The sequence below is a fragment of the Corythoichthys intestinalis genome, chromosome 4, assembly GCF_030265065.1.
Source record: "Corythoichthys intestinalis isolate RoL2023-P3 chromosome 4, ASM3026506v1, whole genome shotgun sequence".
NCBI lineage: Eukaryota > Metazoa > Chordata > Actinopteri > Syngnathiformes > Syngnathidae > Corythoichthys > Corythoichthys intestinalis.
This window is the reverse complement of record NC_080398.1, coordinates 19,878,463-19,899,948: the sequence shown is the minus strand read 5'-3', so window position 1 is coordinate 19,899,948 and position 21,486 is coordinate 19,878,463. Positions and strand designations below refer to the sequence as shown.

At 39.2% G+C, this 21,486-nt stretch overlaps 1 protein-coding gene across 2 annotated transcripts in view; it reads right to left on the bottom strand.

The window, feature by feature from the left end:
• Positions 1-21,486, bottom strand: part of adamtsl4 (ADAMTS-like 4) — a 164,142-nt gene that overhangs the window by 13,163 nt on the left and 129,493 nt on the right. For both annotated transcript variants that reach the window (XM_057834063.1, XM_057834062.1), the window contains exons 7-12: positions 18,674-18,878; positions 14,011-14,195; positions 6,279-6,390; positions 4,497-4,754; positions 2,203-2,332; positions 928-1,132 (exon numbers count right to left, since the gene is read on the bottom strand). In XM_057834063.1, coding sequence (XP_057690046.1) covers positions 928-1,132; positions 2,203-2,332; positions 4,497-4,754; positions 6,279-6,390; positions 14,011-14,195; positions 18,674-18,878 — 1,095 coding nt within the window. The remainder of the gene's footprint in view (positions 1-927; positions 1,133-2,202; positions 2,333-4,496; positions 4,755-6,278; positions 6,391-14,010; positions 14,196-18,673; positions 18,879-21,486) is intronic.

The window sequence follows — 21,486 nt, the reverse complement described above, 5'->3', positions numbered from 1 at the left end:
TACTGTACAGGTAGTCCCCGGGTTACGAGTTAGTTCCGTTCCTATGCTGGCGACGAAACCCGAATTTCAGTTTACGTCGGAATTAACCCTTTAAGTAACCCTAAATACCCCCTAAATTTCAAAATAACTATCCAAAAACATTATATGCCACATTAATAAAATAAAAAGGATACTGTGGGTTACAATAAGGTACTGTCTACGCAACTAAAAACAAAATAAAACAAAACCACTGATGACGAAATGGCGGACGAGACTCTGGCGTCATAAAGTCGAAATCACGTAATTTGGGTACGTCGTACCCGACGACTAGCTGTACTTATACAGTATGTAGTTATTATTCATTATCATTTTAAAGGATAATTTCCTGGAATATTTCATTTTGGTCTATTGCGTTGCACATAGTAATAATAATACTCCTACAGTTCAGTCAACAGCAATATGTCGAGTACAGTTGCTTCTTATCTTTTGGTGCAGTGTTGAAACTGCTCAATGTTAAAGTGGCTTCCAACAATACTCAAGATGCATTTTAGTAACAAAAAAAAAATGTTTTTGAGAAACACTTAAGCTTATATTACTGTATTTTAATGTCAGAAATGATGTTGCTACTTGGAAAAAGTACTCTGTAAAAAGTTTGAGACTAACTGGTCTTGTGTGTATTTATTAACCCACTTTGCTGCTTTCTTCCTTATGATACTATTGTAACAAATACATTTCCCTGGAGTGGGATCAAAAGAGTTTTTATCTTATCTTAGTGAGGCTCACATGGTCCATTTGATACATTTAAACACCCACTTAAGTTCCCTAAAGGGATGTTAGTCTGATAACGTACTGAAGTAATTGAATTCAAGGGAAAACTGTGACATTTTCCTTTAAAGAGCGGCATGCCAGAACCAAAAGTAATTGGGGACACACAAACATTATTTTTACCGTGCTCCAGTCGTTGCCGACCTCCCAGTGGGAACACAGCTGCAGCTGGCAGGCCTGTGTAGATTCTGGCGGGCTGAGATTGGCACAGCGCTGGGGGTGGACCATGGTGGAGCGGTTGCCAAAACTTTGTCTGCACTGGAGCTGTCGCTGCTGCAAGCCGGGCCCGCAGGACACGCTGCACTCCGACCAAGCGCTCGCCTCCCAGCTAACGCGAACAGACACAAGGAACATAAACGTGCATCAATGACACACAACACGACTAGGACGGCACCTGAACGTTGGCGGCAGTGGAAAACAAATTTTATTTCATGTGAATTTGAAAAGTCAAATAATGTCTATTATTGTAATTGTGAACGTAGGTATAGTATTTATGGAGTGAATAGACCAAATATTCATTTTATACACTGAAAAACAATTACATGTAAGGCACAGTTATGTGCTTCTATCGATTCGATTTTGGAGTTATGAGGTCAAATGTCACAGCGGTCAGAGAATGAATTCTACAATAAATTGATCACGAATTAGCCTGTGTTACTCAATTTGTCAGTATAGGTGATAAAACAAGCAGAGAAAGTGATGGCATTTTGGGACATGAGGGCAAGATAGTTGGGCCCCATGTTGATGAAGAGTGCTCCTCTATTTTACATTAAAAATCATTCCTTGTCTTATTTTCACTTACATTTATTTGATCACATATTCATTTCTTGTATATAATAAAATATTATATATATATATATATATATATATATATATATATATATATATATATATATATATATATATATATATATATATATATATATTTTAGAAACAAATTCTTAATTTTTTCTTTTCTTTTTTTTTTTAAGTTAATTGAAATAACCATGTAGTTGTTATAGAGGGCGTTATATAAGTACTCTCCATTTACCATTATATAAGTACTCTCCATTTACCATTACTGTACTGTATAATTTTATCAATGTATTAACATTTTGTTTTTTTATCTTATATATTTTTAATACATTTTTTAAACACAGAATATCACTATTACGCTCACAAATCTATGTAAGTTAGACGTAAAATCATTCTTGTTGATATTATGTAATATTTACAGTATTTCGCATTTTTAATTACATGATCATGTATAATCATTATTATTATTATTAATACAAACAGCAAGTTGCAAGACAGAATACTGGAAATAAATATCAAATATATAATATTAAAAAATTAAATAATTTATGCTTAAAAAAAAAAAAATCATGTGTGTTGGTGGATGCATGTGTAGCTCCTCACAATGGCGGACAGGCGTGTACGTTGCAAGGCTCCTCCTCTGGTACTGGTTTCGCGGCAGAGTCGCATTTCCTCTCTGGAACTTCCTCACTTGTGTGGCGATCAATGCAGATGATCTCTCGAAATTGGTGACCTGTAACCGGGGGAACGAAAACAGTTTAGTCATGTTATTGTACTTACACGCAACAGCCACACGAGGGAGACAGATCACGTGATTTGAAATGAGCGCTCAAGTATGGCACTGAGAGAAAGCATTGGGTCGCCATCAAAATTATTATTTTTTTTAAGTAGTGGAGAAAAACAACCTTTCAAAGTAACATTGTCATCAATGTAATCTACAACTACCATCTCCTATCTCTGCTTTCACCTCCCTAGTAGGGTGACCATATTTTGATTTCCAAAAAAGAGGACACTCAGCCTGGCCTCAAGATACTTGCATTTTTATCGAAGTTCACTCAAAGATGCCTATATGACTTTAATATATTTAAAGTTTGCCCCCTGACTCTTGATGGAAAAATGCAGTTTGAAAAAAAGATTAATAAATAATGACTGAAAAAAAAAAAAAAAAAAATATATATATATATATATATACGTATAATATATAATGCAGACCCATAGAAATATAGTCCAGTCAATACACATACACACAGTAGGCTATGTGCCAACTAAACATTTTTATAAATTACTATCACGACAATTGACCTTGACAAATTGTTATTCCCATTCAATGTTCTAGATTGCACACAAACAAAAACCGAAATAAACTGACAAACTATTCAACCAGCATGTTTCCAAACGTAGCAGTTAAAAACTACGTTTCCCATAATGCCTAGCGCGGTTTAGCTTACTGATAGCTAGCTGAGGCAAAAATTAAACTTTGCTATAAAAGTTTACAATCATCGGCAGCGCAACGATGCGACACCAAACGGGATTTTACAGTCAAAGCTCCGACAGAAGTCAACAGTTGCCATTATATACGTATTTGTCATAAAAAACTTCAGGCGTTGTGGCCATATCGTCAACCCAGTAGATGGCGGTAATGCCTCATGATAGGGATAAACTGCCAACAAAAACAAGAAGAACTACTCCTTCCCTCCCTACTACTAGGAGCCATGTCATCGCAGGCAGGCGCTGCCACCCAGTGGCCGGAGGGATTCTCTTCAAATTGGTCCCGTGAAAAATCATAAAAACCGGACATTTTAATGAATTTATAAAACCCACCCGGACCACGAGGATACTACGTGAAAGTAGGACTTGTCCAGGCAAAAGAGGACGTTTGGTCACCCTACTCACTAGCTACCATTGACAGCAATCGACATCCAATCTATTTTGACTGATTGGGCTAGCAGTGATAATCTGCTGCTAGCCCCTCCAAGCCAAAATTGATTGGATGTCGATTGCCGTCAATTACACATGTGTCGATTATCGGTTTCAAGGTATACCTTGGTATGAAAACATCAAGGTTTCAAAACTGCAAAAATTTTCCGTCATACCGTCCCTAAGGTATTAGCTATTTTTATGTCAAAATGCATGGAGAAATTCCTCGCTTGCAGCTGCCAGGCTCAACCCTCCCCCGCCCATTGATGCTCTGTATCAGAGAGTCAGCTGTGCTACGCGATGGCTGGAGGAGGTGAAAATCCTGTATTTTTTTATGATTTCGCATTTATACAAAATTAAACGTTCGCAAACACTGTCATGAAAGTTTTCCACCAGCTACGAGAGTTAACTCCAGCGTGTTTAGTGTGTTTTCTTTCTCTCTGGCAACTGTCTGTGTTGAGAAAGCGTGTGTGTATAATGTAAACATGAGTTATACACACTTGCGTTTTATGGAATATGATTCAATAATTTTTGCTCTGATGGTAATAATGTTGAGCTGTGGCTGTGCGTTTAGGCTAACCTAAAGGACTGCATTTGTTTAATTTTATTTAGAATATTTTAGTTATTTATTTTTTTTCAAGTTAACATATACCTGTGATCCAAATTGCTAATATGTTTTTGAAAAATAAAAATCCTGTTCAATGGAAAAAAGTTTTTGTTGTTTTTTTTAAACCCAGATTTCTCACAGTAAGACATTTTAGAGCTGTAATTGCAATACCGTGATATTTTGGCTTAAGGTTATCACTCCGTCAGAATATTATATCGGCACATGCTACCGTCAATGTTGTTGTTGTCTTTAACATAACATGTCTAAATTGAATTTATTACTAAAGACAGTATTACTGGAAAACTGCTGCAGGTGACCCAATACTTTTCATAGTGCTGTATGTCACCATTAGGTACTGATGGAAGCGTCTGACCTTTACCACAGGAAACAGAACACTGTGACAATGCGCCTCTCCTCCACACGAACGGTGGCTGAGTGTCCAATGGCAAGTCCGTGCGAGGCGGGATTCGGGCGTTGCGATTGGGCGCCGAGGCCCGAGGTCGGGACCTTTCGCCGGCCCAGTGGTCAGAGGACGGAGGAGCGTATACAGAAGAGGAGGAGGAGGGGAAAGAAGGGATGGAAAGAGGAGGAGCGGCAGGAGGAGGCTCTTCTATTGACACAGTGAGGGGACCTAGGGGAAGGAGAACAAATAGGAAGGACATTAAGAAGCATCTGGTAGAATGAGACAAGGCAGGAATGCTGGGTTATGGAACCGAGTGTTGATCACACCGTGATGAAGTCACAGTCTCATGACACCTCCCTTCCATGTAGGTCATGCACACACGTGATAAGCCCTCCTACTTGGCCCGTAACAGTACCCACCCCATCCCCTAAAAACATCGATCTTTCCCCAAAGATGTGGCCCATACAAGACTTTCATGAGTCATATCAATGAATTTAGTCTCTTTCATTATTTGAAGATAAAGTCAAATTTAAAACTTTTCCTAGCAGCAATGTGTTTTATTTTAGGAAATGTAAAATGTTTCTTCATACTATGCGGAATTGCACTTTCATTTATAAATAAATTAAAATACATGAGCTTAGCCTCCAATGTTATTACAAAAAAAATAAATGGTTCTAATGGTGGATCTAAGTACAACAAAAAAACAATTGGTTACCTTGCATAGCAAAAGTCCGCTAGCTTAAGCGCTATAAAATGCTAACGTTTTTTTACAATGCTTCTAACAAATCGTTCAAACTCATATTTCCCCCCAAAAAGCTAAATATACCTTTAAACTAAATTACGCATGCATTATAAAAAATATTAACTCAAACAAAAACAATATTATGTTGGTTTTAACAGGGAGCAAAGGTCCACTGGGTTAAATGCTATAAAATGCTAGTTTTTTTTTTTTTTTTTTTCTTTTTTTTAAACAATGCTCTTAACAAATCGTTCAAACACATATTTCCACAAAAAAAAAAAAAAAAAAAAAAAAAAACAGCTTAAAATACTTATAAACTAAATTACGAATGCACAAAAAACATTAGCTTAGGTTGGTCTTAACAGGGAGCAGTTGAATTCAGCCATGGTACATGAGTTATGTCATATTCAATGCTGCCACTAGAGGGCAGTGTATCCACCCAAATCAGTAAAACTAAATGCACTTTCAAAACAACGCCACTCTAATTAAACGAATATTAGAAGGAGCAAAATTTGATTCAAAGCTTTTTTCTAATCGAATTACTCGAGTTAATCGATTAATCGTTGCAGCACTACTCTAAACTTATTTGCTTGGAGGATGAGTGAGTGCCGTAATTCGAGATGAATCGGGAGAGCTTATCTCTTTAGTTTTCTGCTCAAATAGGGCTAATTCTATCAACTACGTCAAGCCAACACACACTCACTGACCGGACATGTTGCCTCTAGATGCAAGAGAAGTGCATGTGACAGTGCACGTTACCAAGCTATTTGCTTGCACCAATGCAACTTTGAATGTCGGAAACATTATTTTGGACAAAATAGCACTTCGAACCAAAACTGAAAGAACATTTACATTGATCACATTTCAGCCGAAAATGTTCGGCCGCTGACTTTTCGGTGCAGTTCCATTTAAAAAATGAATAGTGTTTTTCATGTAATATACCGTAACCTTTCAGAGATGGTGTATCTGCTTCAAATGTTCCAGTTAATTTTATTATTTGTGTTTCTACTAACTGCGAAGGGGTGCCCTCGCCGGCTGTCTCTCCATGGGCGCCTCTCCCTCCTTCTTCTCTACAGGGATGTAGAACTCGTAGTCGATGCCCGGGTTCTGCTGGTGGAAGATGATCTGCGCAAACAAGGGATGCATGGGAATAGTGAGAATTGAATCGACGGTATTGTCTCCATGTGTTATGCACGGTGCAAGGGCAAGTGACACATGCTGGGCTTTGCAGGGGATTAAATCAACGTTTATTTGGATATTTTACTTTTATGACCCTGAAGATTAGTTTCTCTCTTTGGTCTCTCTCCCCTTTCCTCTGCTGCCAAGAGAGCTTTTAACTGCAAAATATTTTTGTGTGTGAAGCAGGGCTGCAACTTACAGACGGATTATTTTTCAATTTAAAAAAATGAAGAACTATTTCCCATTTCATTATTCAAAGACAGAGCACCATTTAAAAGTAACACTGCAAAAAATGCACATTCATTAATGATGATTTATTTGGTTGTTTGTTCCATAACATGGCAGAAATTTTGGGGGGAAAATGTAAAAGGCTTTTTTTTTTTTCTACAAAATTTTTTTTAAAAAAAAGTACAATATTCAAGTGCAGTAAATCATGATTTGAATCACGAAATATTTGGGAATTTTATTTTAAAGCAACACTTGGTCACTTTTCAGTTTTGGTCAATTTTAGTGACGAATTTGAGTGTTTTGCTTTAAGGAAGACTGTTTCCAATGAGAACCAGTGCACACCCGCATAGTGTGTGTGTCTTGAAATCATGATGGTTACCTGCAGATGGATTAAACAACATGTTTCCAGCGGCTGAGTGAAGGATGAAAACTAATAAGGGAATGAATCGAGTTGTGGCTAAACAATAGCATATGATTGTTAGCAACCGTGTGGCTTAGGGGCCGTTTACATGGTGACTCTCCGAGAAGAGGAAAAATTTCATGTTTGCATCTATATGGTTCCATCTCCATTTGACCAATGTCGCAATTCCACATCAAAACGATGTAGTATTCATGGCAGGCCCTAGGGGGCAATGCAGATTTACATGGAGACAGCGAATAATGCACTTCGACCCCAACAACCTCCTTAGCCCGGAAAACAACATGCCCGCCCTCTCCAAGCAATGGCATTTTTCTTTTGCTCCAAGAGGCACAAAAATGGAAACATTCAACATATTTAAATTCAAAATATTTTTTAAAACAGTAAATTAAAGCCGGCGTTCTGCCTTTTGCATGTTTTTAATGTTTAGTAGAACCGCTGCGCACGCCCAATATGACGTGGGCGAGTGCTGACCTTATCGGCGCGGGAGTGTTCCATTGATATGGATGCAGAGCAAACCCCCCAAACCCCCGCAATCGAATCCTTCCACTTTGGAGGCAGGATTCCAAGTTTTGCATCTTAGCCTTCCGTCTCCGCTGACAACATATGAACGCGAGGCCACTCCGCAAGACAGTCATTGCGTCTTGGTGTCGGAGAGTCACCATGTAAACTGCCCCTTAGTGTGGTTAACCCCCCCGCCCATCACGCCACTCGAATGTTTATTCTGTATATCCTGGTAACCTTCCTTTCTTCTTCCTCCTCAGACAAAACTTGTTGTCAAAGGTTACCTAGTATTGCTTTAAGCAATAGTATTTTTTTCTCTCAAAAATATGAAGTTATTTTTGTGAAATTATTATTTATTCTCTAGAACACATTTTTGGTTCACCCAAAACTTTGGACCGCCGCCAAAATTTTTTTTAACAAAATAAATACACAAATCAAATGAATGTTTTCAATGAATTTATCAGTTTTTTTAAATGTTGAATTTTTCTTGATCATTACTGCTCTCTACAACAATTTGACCTTTGTGTCCTCCAAACCGCCCTTCATTTGACTTTTTAACGTTCTATATTTTGCAATTGAAAACTGTCAATGTCGTTTGTGTTCATGTATGCATATGTAAAAGATTGGTGTTGACAGGAAGAGACGGTACTTGCAGGCAGTCATGCTCCCCAAAGGATGAATCCTAATAAGAAGGCAGTGATTTTCATTTGGATTTGTGTCTTTTCCAAGTGGCACCGCCTACACAGAGATGTTTCATTTTCATCCATCTGGAAATGTTTTCACTCTTAAATTCACAGCAGCGACTCACAGTGTTTGTTTTATACGCTTTAAGGCTTTTTGCACAAAGCCTCTCTTAGACAAACACGTACGGAGGAGTAGGAGGGAAATATTACCTCATCATATCATTAGATATTTGCTAGAAACACTTCTGGTTGATGATTTGATGAAGCCAACAAAAAAAGTGATTTTTCACTGTGTGTCAAAGTTACGATGGAACTCAAATAGTTTTCTATTTTCTTAATCACATTAAAGTGTAACAAAAGATTTCATTATGTCTTCAACATGTATTGAAAAACAACTTGACCGTATCTTCAATCCAAGTTATACATACAATTTTGAATATGTTTATATTATTTTTGGTGGTGCTAAAATACTGTACAACTATAACCAGGTAAGATTGTTACTAGTTTCTTTTTGTTAGTTTGCTTTTTAATTACTTTTTTCTTTGGTATTATCCTCTAATTATTGCTGCGACGATTAATTGATTCACCAGAGTAATTCGATTAGAAAAAAGCTTTGAATCAAATTTTGCTGCTTTGAGTATTCGTTTAATGAGAGTGGCGTTGTAATGGTTTGTTTTGAATGTGTTTGCATTTAGTTTTTTTATTTGGGTGGATACACTCCCCTCGAGGGGCAACAGTTAATACGACATTACTCAGTTAACATGGCCGAATCCAGCTGCTCCCTGTTAAGACCAACGTAAGCTAATAATGTTTTTTGTGCATACATAATTTAATTTATTAGTATATTAGGCTGTTTTTTGTTTCTTTAAGCCCATTGTGAAAAGATTTTGCATTTTATAGCACTTAACCTAGCGGACTGTTGCTATGCAAGTTTGTCAATTGTTCTTTTGTTGTATTTAGATCCTATTTAATAATTGTTTTTCAAATAACGTTTGAGGCTAAGCACAGGTATTTTAATTTATTTTTAAATGAAAGCGCAATCCTGCAGTTTAAAAAATAGGGTATTTTTTTAATGTTGGCATTTAATGCTCTTTTGAAAGTGCTTAGCTGGCCTTTTTTTTTTTTCTTCTCCTAAAATTTATTCTGCAATGCATTAAATGTTCCATATCCGATCACTCAATTATTGGAGCGAACTACATGATAGACTAATTGACTACTAAAATAATTGATAGCTGCAGCCCTAGTTGAGAGACCATGAAATAAAAACAAGCTCTAATTCTAGTAAAACTACAAACTCCTACAAGTTATATATATAAATAAAAATATAATGGTTTTTCATACATTTAAAAAAAAAAAAATACTTGAGATTGAAAGTGCCAAATTCTTTCTCATTAAATTTCGACATTTACAAAACTTTTATTGACTTACAAAAAAGCCTGAATATTTTACAACTTTCCCTCCAATATTATTTACCGAAAAATGTCAAATTGATTTCAGATCCAATTATGTAGTTATTATTACATTATTATTACGATTATTATTATTATTTTGTTGTAAAATAATGTTTCCTTGAAAGATTAGTTGGAATGTACTTCCAGTAGAAAGATTTACATATATAACGTTTGAAGTTCACTCCTACAAACAAATAATATATATACAGTACTAGTACAGTGGTACCTCTACATTCGAATTTAATTCGTTCCAGGATCTGTTTTTTAAGCCGAAATGAGTGTATGTCGAGCGGGATTTTCTCATAAGAATCCATTATAATTCAATGAATTCGTTCCACAGCCCAAAACCCTTCGCTAAATCCTTAATAAATACTTCAGGTACAATTACAAGTAGCAATTACACAAAGCAAAACAAATAAATTATAAATACAAATCGGAATGATAATAATATAAAAATAACAATAATAATGTAACGAATCGGGTTCTAATGTGGCAGTTGTGTTTTTCATGTTGTTCCTGAACGCATCGCGTGACTGTTGAGAGAGAGTGAGGTGCGGAAGAGTGGGAAGTTTTTACTTTCTCTTTTCATGCTGTTGTCGGCTACGGCAGACAGTAGCCGTCGGAGGAGGATACATCTGCTTGAGGTCCGTCAAGATTGTGAACATATTCCAGCAATGATTTCGAGCAAGTTCACTCACACGCACACCACGCTCATATTTTTCTACCATTTACTTCTTAATTTTAAAGGTAAGTGTTACGGATGGGGAGTAATTTTTCCTTTTGTTCAGGTATGTATGTTTTTCCTTTCACTTTGTACTGGTTTATGTTGGTTTTCACCTGTATTTTTCATTTGCAGTAGTTTCCACCTGTGTGATCTCAGAAGGCCTCCACAGCTGGAACCACTTCCTCATTAGTCAATCATCCAATCATCTGTTCGTCCTGCCACTATATAAGTTGAATTGTTTGCTCTGTTCGAGGGAGGCGGTGGCAGCTCTCACTTTGGTTGTCTTGGTTTGTTGAAGCCTGTTATGTTTTGCCTTTGATTCTGTTTGTGAAGTTTACTTTCTGCCACTTGTTTATTAATGGTCTCTTTTGTCTTTTTCTTTAGGTTGGCGCAGAGCACAGAGGTAGGGACTTTAGTTAGACACCTGCAGGTCTACATCGTGTCTCCCACCTCACGTAGGTACCAACTCTCTGTATTAGTCCATTAGATAGAGCGGCAACACCACCCATGTATTTTGGGGCACAATAGGTGCCTGTCACTGTAGTGTTTTAGTTTGGGGGTTGTTTTGGGTTCTAGGTTTAGTTGGGGTTTTTGAACTGTTTATTTGGTGTTTGCTGCATAGTGCAGGGGGTTGGGTAAATGTTTGTGTGCTCTGTGTCCATTGTTTCTTTTCTGTTAAATAAACTTTTTATTTGCAATTTTGACTTGTCACTGCCTCCTCCTTGCACACCTGCCGTCTTATGTTACGCCGCGGCCCCTGACCACCAGGGGTACTCGTAACATTTGGGGGCTCGTCCGGGAGCTTTGTGGTTCCGCGGAGGCGGCAGGTGTGTTAGTGTGCAGTGGCGGTCGGATTGCGAGTTTTGTTTATTTAACTTTAACTTTTTGGTGATTCCCTGCGCGCCCTGGTAGACAATGGCCACGGGGTTTAGTGTTGAGGGTTTCTTGGCGGATCCCACAGTGGGGCAACTGGACCAATGTAGGAAAGCGGATTTTTGTTCGATCGGTGCGCATTTTGGAGTTGAGCTCCTAATGTCTAACACTTGGGCTCAGCTGAAGGCATCGGTCGTTGATTTGCTAGTAAAAGAGGGCGTGTCTATTGAGGGGGTAGAGGGTCTTTTGGATTCTCAGGAGGAAGTTCCTCCGGTTTTTCGGGTTGTGGGGAGTGCGACTCCTCCCACTAGCCGTAGGTCATCTTTTGATGGAGCCGGTTCATCCCCTCGGTTAAGGGTTCGCTTAGCTCGTTTGAAGCTTGAGAAAGAGGAGAGGGACCGTGAGCTCGAATACAAACATCAGCAGGCCATGTATAAATTAGAACTTGAGGCTAAAAATGCTGTCCGATTAAAGGAATTGGAACTAGAAATTAAAAGGCTTGATGTAACGTCGGGTACTAATTTGGTCGCAACTCAGGGTGATAATTCATCACAGAAGCCATTTGACGCTAGTCGGCAAATTGGTCTCGTCCCCGAATTCCGAGAGTCGGAGGTGGATGAGTATTTTGAGACCTTTGAACGAATAGCCACAGCTTTTAAATGGCCACCGGAGGCGTGGGCGCCCTAACTGTTCCGCCCAAATACATGGGAAGTTGGGCAACCATGACTGTCAGTGGTGGCTGCAAATGCTTAACTGTTCCGCCCAAATACATGCAAAGTTGGGCAACCATGACTGTCAGTGGTGGCTGCAAATGCTATACAGTATGATCTGCGTTGTGTTCAATTAAGTGTGTTAAGAAAAAAATCGTCTCCTGTCATTCTTACCCTAGTCATTCGTCACAATATCTATAATTGTTGTGAAAGACTTGCCAAAGCTTAAGCCAATAACAGATGCGGTCCAATGAACGCCTGTGTCCACTTGCATTTCTCTGCCTTTTCGCTCTCAATGTGCTAAAACGGCGTCATTGTAAACTGTTTGAGGCAACGCATGAACGGGTCATTCCGTGCATGCGTTTAATGCGTCAAATATTTTAACGTGATTAATTTTAAAAATTAATTACCGCCCGTTAACGCGATAAATTTGACAGCACTAGTACCTTTACATACCAAGTTAATTCGTTCCAGGACCTTGTTTGTAAGTCGAAACGGTCGTTTGTTGAACAGGATTTTCCCATAAGAATACATTATAATTCCATTAATTCGTTCCACGACCCGAAAATCTACACTAAATCCTTAATAAATACTGCTGGTACCATTGCAAAGGGCTATTACACATAGCAAAACATATAAATTATGAATAATAATCGGAATAATAACACAGTATAATAATAACAATTCCTGTAATAATGTAACGAATGTGGTTCTAATGAGACGGTTGTGTTTTGCCTGCTACCTGGATGCACCGCATGGCTGACGTAAGTATGATGTAAGAGATATGCGGTAGACATTTTACTTTCTCTTTTAATGTTCGCAAATCTCTTGTTGGCGTCAACTGCGGCGGACAGTAGGCGTGTTGTGTTGCACAAGTTCTGAAATAATTAAAAACCTGACTAAGCTGGCGATTTCTTTGACGATGTTAATACAATAATAATTGTCACCTTAACTTATAAAGCCTGGCAAACGGATGTCTAAGGAGGACCGTCGAGATCATAGACATTTTACGGCCGAATTGTCGAGCCAGTTCACAGACGCGGACACCACGCTCATATTTTTCTATCATTTCCATCTTCATTTCAATGGTTAGCGTCACTTTTCACTTTTTTTCACCACCTGCACTAACGTTCTTGGAACCCGTGTTAATTTCTCTCACAAGAAAAACCTCCATTCGTCCGTCTTGCGGCAAAACAAAGAAACTGTGGTGCTCTGATAAATTGTCATATTTCAAGCATGCCGTCGGATGTAGAAACAAATGGCGATTCAAATTTTACGTTGGATGTCGAAAAGATCGTGTGTCGAAGCGATCATATGTCGAGGAACCACGCTGTCGATTCGATCGAATATCGAGATACCACTGTACCATTACGCAACTCAAGTTGATGTTTAAAACATGTAAAAACAAATGTACAAGCAATAAAAAGATTCTGCACATAAAATTGAGCAAAATAAATATTCAAAACAAAAATAACAATAAGAAGTAATTAATACATTAAGAATTACTGCATTACATTTTTGTAAACACATAGGAAGATCACAGCTTTATCCTGACAGTGATCGTATTTTACTGTAATTATGATAATGCTTTTTTCCCCTTTGTAGTGTGGCCTCAAACACCTGAGATTAGTGAAGCAATTAAGTGAAGATACCCCAAAGCAGGCCATTTAAGAGAATATGCGCATCCTTTGCAGTGTGAGAGTGTTTGCCATTTTGACGGCCTTCTGCCCTCAAGTCACTGCGGGGAAATCTGCTGATGAGTTCCCTCTCTTTAATAAAATCTTAGCCTGAGGTTAGCTTTGTTATTAGCTGATCCGTAGAACCGAGTTTAAAGATCTCTGCTCTAATCCTGCTCTAATGCTTACACAATGTTGTCTATCGCAAAGATCTTGACACACAGGAGGGAAAGCTTAGCCTGTGGCCATGTGTGTTGTTTTATGATGTCAAATAGTGTCGGTGACTTTTACATACTCACATAGAGCTGCAGCTGTGTGCTGGTGGGTCCGGGGGCCCTGAGGGACTCCCCTCTTTCCTCCTCCCCTTCCGCCTGCGCTCTTGGTCGGGCGTACGTGAAGGTCGTCCCGCCCGCCTGGTATTCCCCCGGAGGGTCAACGGCCCAGCGCCCGTTTACCACCGAAGCCCCCGTTCCGCTCCTCATGGCTGCGGGGCGGAGAGGTGTGTCAGACCCAGTAAAGCCTATTAGTCAAAACACACTTGAGCGGAGCCCCCCGCTCATTACTAAACACGTGCTGTCAAGACAAATACACACCCTCACTTGGCTTGGCCCTCAAACAATGTGAGCTTTATCAGTCAAGCCACAACGTTTACAATCTCCAGCTAAAACTAGCAAACAGCCCCCGAGGGCCGAACTCACACTTTAAAAAGGTTTATCGCACTTATTCCTTCGTCACTGCCATTGACGGCGATAGACATCCAATCCGATCATTTGCTGCTAGCCCCTCCTCACCTAAACGGCTGTCAAACTCATCTTAGGGCTGTCAAACGATTAAAATTTTTAATCGAGTTAATCACAGCTTAAAAATTAATTAATCGTAATTAATCGCAATTAATCAAAATTCAAACCATCTCTAATATGTGCCATATTTTTCTCAAAATTATTGTTGGAATGGAAAGATAAGACAAGACGGATATATACGTTCAACATACTGTTCATAAGTACTGTTTATTATAACAATAAATCCACAAGACGGCATTAACATTAACATTCTTTCTGTGAAAGCGATCCACGGATAGAAAGACTTCTAATTCTTAAAAGATAAACGTGAGTACAAGTTGTAGTAATTTTGATAGTTTGTATATAGTGACTAAATATTGACATCTAGTGTATTTGTTGAGCTAAACTTAATGTTTGAATAGAGTATTTTGCATAGCTATTTTGATTGGGAATGCCAGATCTCTTTGCATTGAGTGCTTTTCTTTGAGTGCCACCGCTTATTCCATTAAATAGCGCGGCTCTAATAAATGCCTGCGTTACCAATTCGCCCTTCTTGGTAACTGGCGGTGCTATGGACCGGCGATTCATGTTGGCTCGTTGTCGTCGATTGGCTCGGTTCGTCTGATTTCCTCCTGAGGAAGACGGCGGCGTACATATAAACACCGAGAGGCGTTGGATGGCTTTTTGTGGGTACTTTTATTAACAAAACAAAAGCATGTGGGGAACGCAGCACTTGAGCCTGCGCTAACTGCGCACTTTCTCTACTCTCTCGCTCCCTCTCTCGCTCGACCACTTTCTTCCTCACTGCTCAATCTGACAATGCCGGTCACATTGAAAATAACAGCGGCACCCGCCTAACACCTGCGTCCACTCCACTTGCTTGTCTCTGCCCTTAGCTCTCAATATACTTCAAACGGCGCCATTGTAGTCTGTTCGCGGCAATGCTTGAGTGGGTCATTCCGGGCATGCATTAATTGCGTTAAATATTTTAACGTTAATTTAAAAAATCAATTACCGCCCGTTAACGCGTTAATTTTGACAGCCCTAAAACGGATGTGACATCTACTTCATCAACAACAGCCAATGAGCCAAACTTTTAATAACGTTCCGCATTCTCTGGACACCGTACTTTCTTTCCATAGTTTAGCTGGGCATGTGACTTATACTCAGGTGCAACTTATAAATGGGTCATTCTAAACTGGAATTTACGTGATACCCTTCAAATTTTAAATAATCCACATACAAAACACAAGTACTTTTCAAGTAGATCAATTTGCCTTGAGACCAGATTAAAACGAAACAAAAAACAAAGAGAAAAGAACACTTGAACATGTTCATTAAGAAATCAAACAAGTCTGTCGTACCTCCTAAATGTCATTTTTCTCTTGTCCCACCCCCTAATAACCAGTATTGTTTTTGTCAACAATGACTATAACGAAAATATTTCGTTAAAGCACAATTTTTTTCATGACGACGTGACGATGATGTTCTAAAAACGTTGCTTGGGAGACGACAACATAACGAGATAAATGCAGGTTTTCGTCTGACAAGACGAAAATGCGACATAGTTTCTGTCATATGATCTCAATGCATGATATTTTCATATTGTACATGGAGTACATCAGCTTGCATCGTAGCAGTGTTTGGGTAGTTTCACTCATGTGAGATGTGCTGCGCCTCTACCCCACTCTAGTGTCAAAAGCGAGGCTACACTCCATCTTCCTTGTTTAGAAACACAGTAAGGTTTGTTTTCTTATCTTGACAAGAGAGAAAATGCAATGCTGCTTTAGTCTTTAAGGTCTGTGCTTTGTGATCATCAGACGTTAAATAACTACTAGCGTTAGCATCAGAATGGCGACCGTCCTCTTAAAAAATTGGCTAATCTAAAGCAGAGCCACTTGGCTTTTCTGGACAATAGGCCCCTCCAGAACCTTGATATGCTTTTTACGAAGCCACTCCTTGGTAATTCTGGCTGTCTGCTTCAGTCCATTGTCATGTTGGAAAACCCAATCACGACCCATTTTTAATGTTCTAACTGAGGGAAGGAGGTTATTCCCCCAAGTCTCACAATACATGGCCCTCTCTTTAATACAGTGCAGTCGTCCAGTCCTATATGCAGAAAAACACTCCCAAAGCATGATGCTACCACCGTAATGCCTCACAGTAGGGATGTTGTTCTTGGGATGGCACTCATCCTTCTTCCTCCAAACACTAGGAGTGGAATTAAGACCAAAAAGTTATTTTAGTCTCATATGACCACATGACTTTCTCCCATGACTCCTCTGGATCATCCAAATGGTCATTGGCAATCTTAAAACGGGCCAGGACATGTGCTGGTTTAAGCAGGAAAACCTTCAGTTCCATGCACGATTTTAAACCATGACGTCATAGTGTATTACCAAAAGTAACCTTGGAAATGGAGGTCCCAGCTTCTTTCAGATCATTGACCAGGTTCTCAAGTGTAGTTCTTGGCTGATTCCTCACAATTTTAAGGATCACTGAGACCCTATGACGTACATGGAGCCCCAGTCTGAGGAAGATTGACAGTCATGTTTGGCTTCCATTTTCTAATAACTGCTCCAACGGCGGATCTTATATCACCAAGCTGCTTGGCAATTGTCCCGTAACCATTTCCAGCCTTGTAGAGGTCTACAATTCTGTCCCTGGTGTCTTTGGACAGCTCTTCGGTCTTGACCATGTTAGAAATTGGAGTCTTTCTGATTTTATGGGGTGGACAGGTGAGGCGAGCCACCTAAAAAAGTCAGACTCAAAAAGTCCACTTATTCTTTGGACTTTTTAAAGGTGACTAACAGGTCTTAGAGGCCCTCAATTCTAGCTAATAAACAGATGTTCAAATACTTATTTGCAGCAGTATATTACAAATAAATTGTTAAAAAAATCATACACTGTGATTTCTGGATTTTGTTTCTTTAGATTTTCTCTCACAGTGGGCAAGCACCTAGCATGAAAATTTAAAACCCACACATAATTTCTAAGTGGGATAACAAAATCGCAGGGTGTTCTAATACTTATTTTATATATATATATATATATATATATATTTAACTAAGGCAATTATCATTACTGTCATATTTTAGCGTAATATGTTCGGCGACCAAATTTTCAGAGCATCTCAAGTAAACTGAGGGGCATAGTTACCTTTCTCGCACACACCATATAACTGTTTGCATTACTCTAACACACGTAATATAATCAATCAGGGAATAATATGATTTCTCATATTTACTGTAGGACTGTTTATATTCCTTTAACACACCTAATATAAAATAAATAGCACTTACACCATAGTTTAATGAAAAGAAGCAGAATAGAGGATACACAACGCCATCTTATCCCAGAAGCCCAACGCGTCATGAGCAAGATTGACGCACCAACTCTTGCAATCAGTTCAATTCTGTCCAGGACAAAGAGCAGGGCGCTCTGTCCTAAAACAAGTAGCATTGGAGAGCACCCTCGCCCAACCAAGATAAGTTGATAGCGCAGGCTCCTTGGACGTCAAGACCTGCGTCGGTCGCCGTGGCAACCACGAAGGATGACGCACGAACCTGAGGGATGATCCCAAGACAACACCCAGCCACGCCTTCAGCCCGGCCCACTCCACCACAGCTTTAAAAAAGAACTGAACATTGAGATAACACGGTCGCTGCTCGGGAACATTACAATGTGTCTGCTGTTTTGCGGACCTTGGATCCGACACTGCCTCTCCGTCGTCTGTTTTTTGCCTTGTTTTTGACCATTGTCGACGAATAAATTTTCAACCTGTTTTCGGTGAGCCTTCTTCAAACTTTTGGAACATAGAGTCAGTACAAAGGGTTATCACGGGAGTGAATGCGCAGAATATTGGCCCCCCACCGATTGGCTTGCGGGAGCGGTGCCAGTGGAACAGCATTTCGTTCGGCTGGCGCTGTTTCCTCGGCTTGGCGGGGAGGGGTTAAATTCCTTCAAAACCAATGTTGCAATTGATCTATAAGCTGCTCTAATCAATCCTTTCATAGTTTATTACCTATTATTAAATGAATATGTAGCAGAAAACCAGTAAACGTGAAGGCTAATTGTTCAAGAATTTTGAAGCGTCCCAGCCATGTTTTTTTGATTGTTCATTGTGATTTTTTGTCGCGAGTGCAACCCAAAAATACAGTAATTGCTTCTTTCAGCCGCTTACCCAGATAGTTTGGACTGGCCCGTCTCTCGGTGATGTTAATGAAGGTCGCCCCGGCCGGGATGTCCAAGATTTTGTGGTAGCCCAGGGGAACTGTGGCATTTTGGAAGCTGCCCGTCACCCTCTGACAGGAGGAATCCCGCCCGCCGCAAACGCCGCATTTGTCGAGCACCGAGCCTGAGCCAAGAACGCCGTCGCAGCCCTCCGTCTTATGGTCGGGAGAGGACAGTTTATAGACAAAGAAGAAAAGGAACGGGAGGGATGAAGACAAATGGACATTCCGATCTTGCAAACATTTCAAATCCATTGTCAGTGTTTACTTCACAGATGTTTGTGTAAATCAGACGAGCCATAATGCTGCCAGATACTGAAAGCTAAAATGGGGGCAAAGGACATCCACAAAAACCCAGTGAGATACTGTACTTGCACACACAAAGTTATGTGTGGGCATTCATCCAGGTCGTAGAAGTTGCATTTGGCTGATAGTTGACAGGGCATGGTTTTGACGCATTCAGACGGCACACCCATAAATGTTTCAGAGGTGAGGAAATGGCTTCATTTTCTATAATTGGTGATTTTTCTTATGTGCTTCCCCTCTTTGGATTTTTGAGTTTCAAAAATGATAAATAATTGGTCATGATTCCTCTCACCTTATACAGTACTCAGTTTGTGTACCTGATTTGTGAATCACTGTTAATCCTGACTACATGACATACAGTATTTGCACCAACACCTTAGCATTGGAAGGAACAGCTTCATGCTGACAAAAGTTGGACCATGATTATTATGTAAATAAGTTTGTGATTGTATCATTGTTTTCAAAAGCAAAAGCAGATGTTACGAATATCTCATTGCGATTAATTACAAACATAGTCATCAGCTTTCATCAAGCACAATTTATAGGTTTTTTCCTTTCCTCAAAATAAAGACATAATTGAAAAAAATAAATAAATCATATTTACCATTTTTTCATTGAAAATATTCTTTTTACAGATGAAATAAATCCAAAAAACAAAATGAATATGTATCCATTTTACCTTTTATTTAAAAAAAAAAAAAAGACAAAGAATATATATCTTTGCTTTTCCACCTTACATAGACTTCCTAATGTATTGACGTGACACATTAGCATTCACTGCGTCAGGCCTTCCCGAAGGGGCCCGTCCCACACTCCGCTTCATTTATTAGCAGTCGGCCACATGCAGCGATCTAACGCCAGATTTAGGTTGAAAACGTACGAAAGCTGTACTGCAAACAAACAGGAAGGATTGTCTCAGGAGTGATTTGTTCGAGGATTCAAGGTAATTATTATATTGTTCGTACCATGCATGCATTTTGAAACGTTGTGAAAAAAATCAGTGGGAGAAATTAGCCACTACAGCACTGGCATTATACATCACAATATTTACGTAAAATAACCGCTAACTGCCCTTTTTTTTTTTTGTGTGTGCTTTTGACCAAGAATCGAGACTGTTTTACATCCATATCGATAAAGAATTCATGGATTTAAGCATTTATTCACAAGAATTTTTAACGGAAAAAGCTCTTTGTTGTACTAAGGGGGCCGCCACAGGGACTTAACTAGCAGCACATCTGACATATTTACGTAAAATAAATGCTAACTGCCCTTTTTTTTTTTTGCTTTTAACTTAAGCAAGAATCGAGATTGTTTTACGTCCATATCTATAAAGAATTCAGGGATTTTTACATTTATTCACAAGAATTTTCAACAGAAAAAGCTCTTTGTCTGTGTTTCCACTCGGTTGGCTTTGACGGAGATAGGCCCCCGATGAATTGGCTCCACGCCCCATGTCCCGTCAATACATTATGATGTGTTTGCTGGTACACTTTTTATTTTACAGCGGCGTCATATCTTTCGGTGTAAATATCCTATAATAGAGTGAGCAGGCATGAAAATGGGTCAGGGGTTAAAAAGGTGAGAAGGGTGTAGAGGAAATATATTGCGGTACACTGTACAACTAGGGCTGTCCCAAACAACTAATTTTTTCCCGGTTAGTCAGCCGACTATTTTTCCCCTTTTTTTTTTCTCACTAATTTAGCAATGAAATTTTTGATGACGCTTATTAAACATTTTGGAACACTTAAATTCTTTTTTAAAGTACCAATAAACACGTAAATAACAACAATAAATCAAAAATAAACAATGAGGTCAAATGCTGATAGCATTAACTAGTGCAAAAAAATGGAACGTAAACAGATTCAGAACACTGACTTTGCCTTTGGCTTTGTGGCGCTTTCTCTGCTTGCATACCAAGCGTCCGACATTGAAAAAAATCTCCCGACCAAGCCCCCCCCCCTTAAAAAAGTTCTCCTCGGATCTACACAATTTACGTAGGTCACCATTTTTGACTTCAAAACGGCAAATTTCGCCAAAAGGTGAGAGATTTTCATGCCTGAGTAAGGACAGCTACGGTTTATAGTCCAGTGCGCCTTATCTATGAACAAATGCCGTTTTCATGTCAGATTTAGTGGGTGGCGGTTTATAGTCAGGTGCGCCTTATAGTCCGAAAATTACGTTACATACAGTGGGGCAAATAAGTATTTAGTCAACCACTAATTGTGCAAGTTCTCCCACTTGAAAATATTAGAGAGGCCTGAAATTGTCAAGATGGTTAAACCGCAACCATGAGAGACAGAATGTGGAAAAAAAACAAAATCACATTGTTTGATTTTTAAAGAATTTATTTGCAAATCATGGTGGAAAATAAGTATTTGGTCAATACCAAAAGTTCATCTCAATACTTTATTATGTACCCTTTGTTGGCAATAACGGAGGCCAAACGTTTTCTGTAACT